At 40.8% G+C, this 10,002-nt stretch overlaps 1 protein-coding gene across 1 annotated transcript in view; it reads left to right on the forward strand.

Moving 5' to 3' along the window:
- LOC142489361 (S-adenosyl-L-methionine-dependent tRNA 4-demethylwyosine synthase TYW1-like) overlaps window positions 1-7,528 on the forward strand; it is a 221,263-nt gene extending 213,735 nt beyond the window's left edge. The window contains exon 15 of the mRNA XM_075589948.1: window positions 5,197-7,528. Coding sequence (XP_075446063.1) covers window positions 5,197-5,418 — 222 coding nt within the window. The 3' untranslated portion in view covers window positions 5,419-7,528. The remainder of the gene's footprint in view (window positions 1-5,196) is intronic.
- The last annotated feature ends 2,474 nt before the right edge of the window (window positions 7,529-10,002 follow it).

Here is a 10,002-nt window from a genome sequence, read left to right on the forward strand (position 1 = left end):
AGTATTCTTTTTCCTGCAATATACAGAACAAACCATCCCAAGACCTGTGACTTTGCATTAACACTGACAATTTACAGAGCTATTGTTAGAAACAATTCTAAAAAGTAAGTAACATTTTAGAACTTATACTTGAGGATTTTGAGAGTTTTTCTTCCAATTATTCTCTTGTTCTACACCAGCTCTAAAAAGAGCCGTATATGTTTAACAAAGAGTGGAAGTGCCTTAGAAAGTAGTGGTACAGTGTCTGATTTCAAGAAAAACTGTACAGTTCGGCTATTTGTTTCTCATTTTAGAAAAGTTTGCACAATATTTATGTTCCAAAACGGGTAGATATAGAGCGTTTGTAAAATAAATCCCTTAAAAAAAAAAAAAGGTGATATATATTTGAAGCTAGAAATCTAGTGATACCCTGGGTTTCTGAATGAAAAGGCAGACCCCAAAAACAGCCTTCAGGATCCTTTCACATAGCGTTAGGCGATGTAACCAGACGAATCCTTTTAATGGCGTTGTGTAACGCCTGTATGCCCGCAGACCTGGCCAGTTCCCAGTACTGAGGTGGGTAGGGTTATAACACACACCCACAGCAGTGAGGGCGTGCCCAGAGTGTGGTAGTGCGTTGCCGGGCCTGTAGAAAGAAGGTTAAGGTATACTTGCAACGCCTTGGGATACAGAGTTTGGATAGTGATGTCCGTGTGCCAGAGTCTAGAGCAATAGAGGGAGGAGAGAGGCCTGGAGGAGAGACTGCAGGAGGTAAGGGAACCGGAGGGGAGACAGAGGGAGGCCGCGAGCAGGGAGTACTGCGGAGGGGATCGGGAGTTTGAGAACATGCGCGAGCCCTGCGGGGAACACGCACAGACGCTGGGAGAGCGTCAGGGGATGCCGCAGAGGAACGGGTGCGGGAGGAGAAAGGGAGAACAGAACGGGGAAGCAAGGAAGGGATATCAGAGGCAGGAGGAAGCACAGTGTCAGGGACACATGGAGAGGAAGGAATCCCCTGAACCGTCACACGTTGTGTAAGATGTGCACAGAGGGTAAAACACTGGATACTTTTTTAGGAGAAATAAATGTAGGCTTTATTAGCCAGCAGCTGTAAGCAGAAAACCTCTTCATATTGGCAAACAAAGTTAGAGCAGAAAACAACCACAAGGCCTTACCTCGTGTAGGGGACTAACACTTCAGCAGTCCCTAGCTGAGGGCTAGAAAGCTAGGCCTCTTGCCAACCTTTGACACAAGTCCAAATAGAGCTACCTGTAGGCAGTGTACACTCCACGGCAGTTCAGGGTCTGGCAGGTTTCATTGACGGATGCTGCCTGGATCAGAGTCGCTCTTCCCCTGGGATCTCTCTAGCAGCACTGACTCTCTGTGCTAGAGATTCCCTGCAGTCTGTGCAGCAGGCTTTTAAGCATGGTTGATGATCCAGATGGAAACTGGTCCATTAACTCCTGCAGAAATTAACCAGCTCTCTGCTGGAGTCATCAGCTAAAGACAGGCTTTATTTTTAAGCCTTTTAGTCAGGCATGCTGTTCTTTCATATGTAGCACTTTTCCTTTGATATGGAGCACGCGTTAATACACCCGCAGGCGCTATTTAGAAGAATTTGCTGTGCATGGGACAGGGGTGGGGCTAACATGTTACTGCTCTCGCAGCAATGTACCAGCAGGAGTAATGTGCAAAAAAGGTGTAATAAAGGCGCTACGCCCTATAAATACCAAGTGACTAAACGTGATTTATAGTGCAAATACAGACTCACAAGTGGAAAATAAATAAACAATCAAATGTAACAACCCCCTGCTTCAACCCTCCGGTGGGGTTGTTTTCACTCTTCCCCAAATGGTAGAACTTGTATCACACGATCCAGGGGGAGCATAGGGGAACAAACCATAAAAAAACACTCTAAGTGTAGTGGTATAAACAGTGCTGAGAATTTTCTTTTATCAATATAAACTTATAAAATGCACTTTAATTCTGATACACTGTGAGTATAAGTTTATATTGATAAAAGAAATTGTTGCCAGATCTGTGCTATGTGCGTTCTTCTCCCTCTCTCGCTGAGGTACATCCCCTGAGTGACGGAGGCCAGTGGTATTTCTTCGCCTGCATATTGATCTCTATTGCCTGAAAACGCCTATTTTCTTGTGATTAGGAATAACACAGGAGCCAAGATTGATAGGATTATTCCCAGCACTGTCTATACCACTACACTTAGTGTTTTTTATGTTTTTTTCCCCTATGCTCCCCCTGGATCGTGTGATACCAGCAGGAGTAATAACATGTGCTAGATCTGTACATGCTCATTTGCATCCATGGGATCTTTTCATCTTCAAAACTAAAATAAATAGGTCTTTAATTGCTTTAGGTTAAGTACAATGAACGAGCGCAATTGGATTACACTAAAGGAGGAACGTCTGGGGTGTACATGGGGTTTGGAACACCAGAACTCTGTCTCATTAATAGTATTGTCAATTCCAATATTTCACATTTAATTTGATTTGAATAGTTATATACAGTAATTGCATGCAACTCTCATGCCTCTAGGTTGGTGATAGACCCAGCCTTCTCTGACCAAACATACGCTTTCAGTCTCTATCTGGATCAGCCTTTAAGCTGAAATAACAAGGCAAATAATGTTAAGTGGGTGTTCTTGTTACTGATCTGCGCTCATCATTTTCACAATGTATGCACGTTCAACCATGATACAGTGCTACTGTACTACAGTATGTGCACTGTAAACAATCACGTCTGATCTCTGTATGTACATCCTTTGTGCGGGTAGCTCAGCATTAATGTAAGGTTCATTTCAATTATCAGTACTGAGCCCTGAAGTTGTAACTTCAAGATGGTGTTCTGGTACCATTACCACACGGGTAAAAATGTGGGAATTTAAAATGGCAGCAATAAAGGGAAAATAATCTGAGAAGACATTTTGCTAGGATCGAGGTCTGCATTTATAAAAATAATATCCCAAGTGTCTACTTCTGCTACGTGAGTTACATTTAATGAAGACGAAATGCTGATCTACCGTAGACTGAATGACTTTGCATTTGGATACATTATGAATGCAGGAACTGATCTACATAATGTAAAATGAGCAAGAAATCCCTGTTTTTATTATGTGTTTGAATCCTAGAGGTGCAAGTCAGGAGGCATTAGCTTCTTTAATTAAAAATACATATTGCTGATCGTACAATTTCAACAGATTATATTGAGAATAACCATAAACCAATTTAGTTTGGCCCCATTTGATTAACGCCTTAAAGCTTATAAATAATGTTGCTTTTTTATACTATTTTACCCTCAATACGTACAACATTTCAGATATTTTTTTTTTTTTGTACATTTGGGAATTTAACATATCTGTATTGTTTTATTGATAGTTGTAATATAATATTTTTAAGTACCAGAATATATATTTTAGATGAATTTAAGTTTTTTTTAATTTTTTTTTAAACGTGCATTTGTGGGAATACATGTTGACTGAAAATGGGGAAAACAATGTGATTAAAAAAAATAACTGCTACAGTATATATATATCCACACTTATGTTTTATGCTCTCTTCTCAAGACGACTCCTTGTTCACCGACATTATCTCAAGAGCTATAAATGTAGTTATTATACCGGAGCATTAGTGAAGTTGCTAAGGGGAATGCATGGGGCCGACATTTAATTCGTTTATAGAGATGTGCGAAACATTCACGTGAGATTGTGAATCATGCAAAATGTGTCCTTTTTAAGTCGCGGGAAAAAATCACGGCTCAGTCACAGTTTGCAAGCAATTCGCCAAGTCCTATGTAAGAAGAGATTCCAGACCCAGCAAGTGGGGCGAGACAGTCTTCTATTCTGTATTAACCATTGACTTCTATAATTCCCTAAACAATCGTCTATACAACACACAGACCTGTGAATGCACGCAAACTCTTTCTCATCCTATTTCTGGCTCTAGCCTTAAAAAGGCTTGACTAATTCATGGTGGAAATGTGTGATTTTTGCAAAATGTTTAGCTTTTTAACCTTTTCATTGACACGATCTGGAGGCGCCGGACCTCCTAGAGCAATTAGATGATGCGACTGTTGCACAGATTCCGGAAACAGAAGTGGACGGGGCTCCACTTCTGTTTTAATCAGGCCAGGCTAATGAGGCAGCCAGCCAGATCTCCCCATAGAAATTAAGCAAGTACCTATGACATACCTGTTATAAGGGCCTCTGACGTTCCATTGCCCATGTAATACCAGGTATGTCATAAGGGCACTGTAAAGGTTAAGGTACGCTGCAATGTTTCACCAGGAATCACAATTTTGGAAACAACACAACAGTTCTTCTGATGTATAGTAGCTGAAAATAAAATGTTTGAGGTCTCACAGAAATGCTTTGTTTACAACTAGTAGATCACATATTTAATTTTTTTTGGATTTTAGTATTAATGGTTAACTAATATTCATTTTGAGAAAATGTCATGATTGACTGTTGTCTTGTTTTTACTGTCCAGCTGAAAGGAAATAGGAAAGTAGCCATCCTATTTTGTGTTGTAATGACATGCTTTATCCTACTTTCATTTGGGCAGCAGTATTATACAGTATGGAGGGAGTGTTTCAGATCATGAAATCAACAAACTTGAGGCAAGATTGGACAACAAAACAATATCAAAACATAACGATTGGACAATAATTTTGTTTTCGCAGATTTGTCTGCATACAGATTTTACAATATATATGACTATGATGGCTGCCCCCTTTGCACTCCAAGCTCAGATGTCACAAAACATAACTCGCATACAGGCATACCCCGGTTTAAGGACACTCACTTTAAGTACACTCGCGAGTAAGTACATATCGCCCAATAGTCAAACGGCAGCTCACGCATGCGCCTGTCAGCACGTCCTGAACAGCAAAGTTGAACTCCCTACCTGCACCGAAGCTGTGCACAAGCGGGGAGACTATAGAGCCTGTTACAAATGCGTTATTTACATCAGTTATGCACGTATATAATGATTGCAGTACAGTACATGCATCAATAAGTGAAAAAAAGGGAGTGTTTCACTTTAAGTACATTTTCACTTTACATACATGCTCCGGTCCCATTGCGTATGTTAATGCGGGGTATGCCTGTATACACTTTTTTTGCCTTTTTGTCTTTCTGTTCGAGCCGATACATTGTCTTCAGCCTGTGTTTATCTGTTTACTTTGTTTTGTCTCTTCTAGTTCAAGATTGACGGTGAATGGTGGACTTGGATTGATTATGAGAGGTTCCAAGAGCTTATCCGGACACACAGGGAGAGTGGAGGCAGACAATTGTTCACTGCTTTGGACTACGTAGCAAAAACTCCAGAGTGGGCCCTATTTGGATCCAGACAGAGGGGCTTTGATCCTGTGGAGACACGGTTTCAACGGAAAAATAAAACAAAGGACATCTCTGGGTGTTAGTAGGGCATATGATGGAGCTACCTGTTGGTGTGCCACATCTGTTCTGGGTTTCTAGTCTTATACAAATTGTCCATTAAATGTGCAGTCCCACATAGAACCAAATTAAATTAGTGACAAAGATACAGTACATTTCATGTGTTAAATCTAAGCAATTGACAACTTCCAAAACACATAAACAAGTATAGTTATTTGACAATCTTATTTGAAATTCTGACAATGTTTTACTTTGCATTTATAGTTACATGGATAAGGGATTTAAATTGTGAATCTTGTTTTCTCCATCACAGTAATAATGTAGTCCAGTAATATCTTTTCACACTCACTTCTTGCCTGACAACAGGTTAGGTAATGACCTAGAGTAAGGATTACCACGTTTTAACCTAAATTGGCACGAATGTGCCCTTTGTGGAAAGTCCCCATAAATACAGTCCCTTTCAAATGGAACCTACAATGTCTGGATAAATAACTTGTACAGTGCAGCTACCTTCAGCACAGAAATCATCTGTTAGCAAGCTAACTAACCAGCTTATTGCTATACTGTATTTTATTAGGCTTGGAGAGAGAGAGAAAAAACATGAACTTCACCAAGTGAAGAAGAGTTGTAATGTAATGCAAAGTGTTTGAAGCTGCCTTTGCTTATCATTTATTTTTCCATCCTCCTCAGCGACTGGACGCACCTGTCATTGCTGCAGGCCACAGCAAATATAATGATCATGCTCTTGTTTTTCTTTCTGCTGCAGGAAATACTGCAGGGTTATCTGTTCCTACCCAGGTAGCAGTTTATTCAGAATGCATCTGAAATAGCTTTTGTTTTTTATGTTTGATTTGAGTTAGGTTTTTGGAACAATTTTGAATATTGGGAAACATTACAACTCAGAACTGTGGCAGTCAGCAGAGACTTGGCATGCTTGTATTTGTTGCAAGCCTTCTTTCTTCTACTTTATTGCTTAATGAGTCCTCCGATCATAAGCAAAAAAAATTCTTATTATGCAAATGAAGTGTGTTGACCAATTTTATTTGCTATGTTTTGCCACTTGCACAAGGCCAGTTGAGTATTTAAACAGACTCTTTGACTATAACTTTCCTACAGTTTAGTAAGATTGCACTGTACACAAGATTTACTATCACAAATCACCCCTTTTGTTGTGTACTGTACTGATTCTTCTGGGCGTTTGCTAAAATGTGCCAACAGGGACACCTATGCAGTACTCTTCCTCTATAGTATGACCAGGGTTAAACAGGACACTCGCTCTGCAAGTTGTGGCCCCCTAATAACAGAAGACATTTATGGGTCTTATTTAATATAACACCCAAGGACTTTTTTAACCAATAAACCAAATAGCCCCCTCACTGCCAGTAGAATATGCAACACAATAGCAGGAACAATATTTGGGTGATGCAAATAAAGGACTGACTGAAGTTCAAGGAGAAAAGGATACTTCACAGAAATGGGATGTATTTATGGACTGTGATATTCTGCTATAGAAATTGGGGTGATCATTTTGTCCCAGTGAAAAATGAAAGGAAAACCAAGTACATGACACCACCCGTCCAGCAATCGAAACGAATTGCTCCAAAGCTTCCAGTGTCTAACACCACGTTGTGGAAAGTTTGTAAAGTCATTGTCAATTATGTAGAGAGAATTTATAGTATGCTAATTTTTTTCTTAATTGCTTAAGTAATAATGACTGGTATACTGCTAAAATATATGTTTGCATCAGAGGTGCTCTGCAATATAATTTTAACCCCACTTGTGCTCCACAATCCATAGCGAACCCCTCATTGGGGGAAAAGGTCAACCCTGAACTGTCGACTTCTTAGAACTGTGCTTAGATTTTATTATTTAACATTTTAAAGGTGGGCCTGGGTCTCGTTCATTTAGTTATGTAGATTATCATACTTTCTATGGCAATATGTAAACATGATGTAAGGTCTGGTAAGGTTGCCTATTTCTTATGATTACATTTATACAATGCTAGCGTTGGATAAAAGGAAACGTTTGTGCACACCTTTATTCCTTTACGGTGTGATATTCAACTAATGTTTGAAATGTGCCTTTGTGGATTTTTGGGGATCTTGTATTATGAATAAAGTTTCTGGAATAAGCATTCCTATTGTGGTACAGTATGTGATGTTAAAAGTGTTTTTTGATGCCAAGCACAATACATCATTGCAAGTGTTAAAGCTGCAGACCAAGCAATATTCTACATAATGTATGTTTTTTTTAATCAGTTATGTACTATGTACTTAGAAAATACTTGGTAGCATTTAAAAAAAAAAAATAATAATTTTTATGCATTATAATATAAGAAGCATTTTTTGATTCTATAGCAACAATTTACAAAGTCATATCCCCTTCCTCTTCTGAAACAGGCTCTGACACACCCCTTTTTGAACCCTGTCCCTCTAGCAGTGCAACAATTGTAACTAGTGTCTGCCCTGTCACATGATCTTCCCCACAGAACTTTGCATCTTTGGTCCTCTTCTGCTGCAATGACAGCCATTTAGTGAACCCCCGAGCCGAATCTTTGCCGATCGATCACAGTAGAACGGATCGATTGACAACTTGGCTAATTACTTATCATTGCGTTAGTTGTATTGATGCACATATTAAGGGGGGGGTGGAGAGGACGGCAGCTTGGACTGCTGCTTTAAGTGCCTTGTCCTGGCAGTGAATAGATAGTTAAAGCTGCAGTAATCGCGACGCATTTATCAGGATTGTGTAAGTAAAGCACACAGTCATCAGCTTGTAAAATGTGTTCAACATGGCTTCATGCTACTCTTAGGCCTCGGCCATGTTAAGTGCTTGCTGGCGGAAGCGCGCTGAGGCGCGCTCCCGCTCAGCACTGAGCCCCTACAGCCGCAATTAGAGCGGCTTTAGTAGGGGCTCACCTACGCTTCCGCGCGCATGCGGAAGTGCAGGTCTTAGGGGATTTTAAAATTCCCCCGCTTGCCGGCGAGACAGGCCGGTCACGTGAGCGGTTTGCCCAATGAGGGCGAACCAGCTCCGTGACGTCACTGGCCCGCCCCCGGCCAGTGACGCGCCCGCCCCCTGCCCGCCCCCTGAAGGCCCGCTGACGGCGCGTGCGGTAAGCAACCGCAAGGCCAGGGAAAGCACCCGCTTTCCCTGAGCCTCAGCGCGCCTCAGCGAGCAAGCAGGGAGCATGGACTCGGCCTTATACTAAGGAAAGACCTGAGGGGTTCAAAAGCTTGTAACATATCAACTACTGTACTTGTTAGCCCACTAAAATTCATCATACCACCTACTGCCTCTACCTCCTTTGTTACTACATGGAAGAAAGGACCAACACGGCTACCCACCCTTCTTTGTCTACAGATTATAAGGACTTTATCTGTTATCCCCTTTGCTGCTGGAGAGGCAAACGTTGTTTGCATGTCACTGAAGGGGTTAACGTGTGTGTGTGTGTGTGTGTGTGTGTGTGTGTGTGTGTGTGTGTGTGTGTGTGTGTGTGTGTGTGTGTGTGTGTGTGTGTGTGTGTGTGTGTGACCATCAAAAGATGCAAAACAAGTTATTTCTTTAGCAGTGTTATATTTAATACTTGCTGAATTCATAAATCAAACCTCCATTTAATGCTACCATAAACCACAATATCAGAGCACAGTCTCATGTTATTCTTTGGGTAAAATGTACAATTGGTAATTGGGTATGGGTGTTTTGACAAACGTCCAGGAAGTATATAGTTAATCATGGATCAAATATTTAAGCCACTTTTGAATTAAAGGTCCACAGTGGAAAGCTGCATACATCACATGAAGAATGAGTCTGTGCTTTCCACACTTCATGGGTAATCTTTTTATGGGGGAGGAATTGCTATAGAGAGTTTTTACACACTTATCGTGTGGAGATTTTAAATCACACTGTCATATCCACAAGAGCCAATAGTGGTGCTAACGTGGAAATTAACTCAATCAATGCAACACATTACTTTGCGGTACTAAAGGCTAGGCAATAATCATGAAATAGGAACGCTGCTGAGGCAATCCAGAGATCTTTATAATGGCACAATAGAAATGCAACATTGAAAAGCGGATTCACTAAACTGCGTTAAATCGGGGTACATAAGTGGACGTTACCTAAAACAGGAACAGATGTTGCATTCCCTGAGTTATCGTATTCAACATAATTGAGCTCATTGGGGAACGAATGCTATGTTATTTAAATTATATCTAACTGGCGTTGCTCCCAACCCGATACTGCAAAAGCCCTATTTGAGGGTTTGGGGTATTTCAACGTATTAATCTTAACTGTTTTTAGTGGATAGGGGATGAGCGAGAAAATGCCTAATTTGCATATCACTAATGTCTTTTAGTTAACGCTAACGGCACGTTAAGTAGCCTTACAGAGTTTAGTGAATCTTGCCCTAAAGGAGGTGATATTAGTACATTTGTTAACTCATTCAGATGAACAGTAGTATTATCCAGCATTTTTAGGGGGATCTCATTGTGCGTGCCCACTTCTGTCATGTATCCTGGTCCCCCCCATCCTTTAGAAGATAATTTCAATAGTTTTGTTCTTGGTCTGGAGATAAACGGCCATATGTAAGACACTGTCGGGCACCGGAA

Source organism: Ascaphus truei, chromosome 3 (genome assembly GCF_040206685.1).
Source record: "Ascaphus truei isolate aAscTru1 chromosome 3, aAscTru1.hap1, whole genome shotgun sequence".
Lineage (NCBI taxonomy): Eukaryota > Metazoa > Chordata > Amphibia > Anura > Ascaphidae > Ascaphus > Ascaphus truei.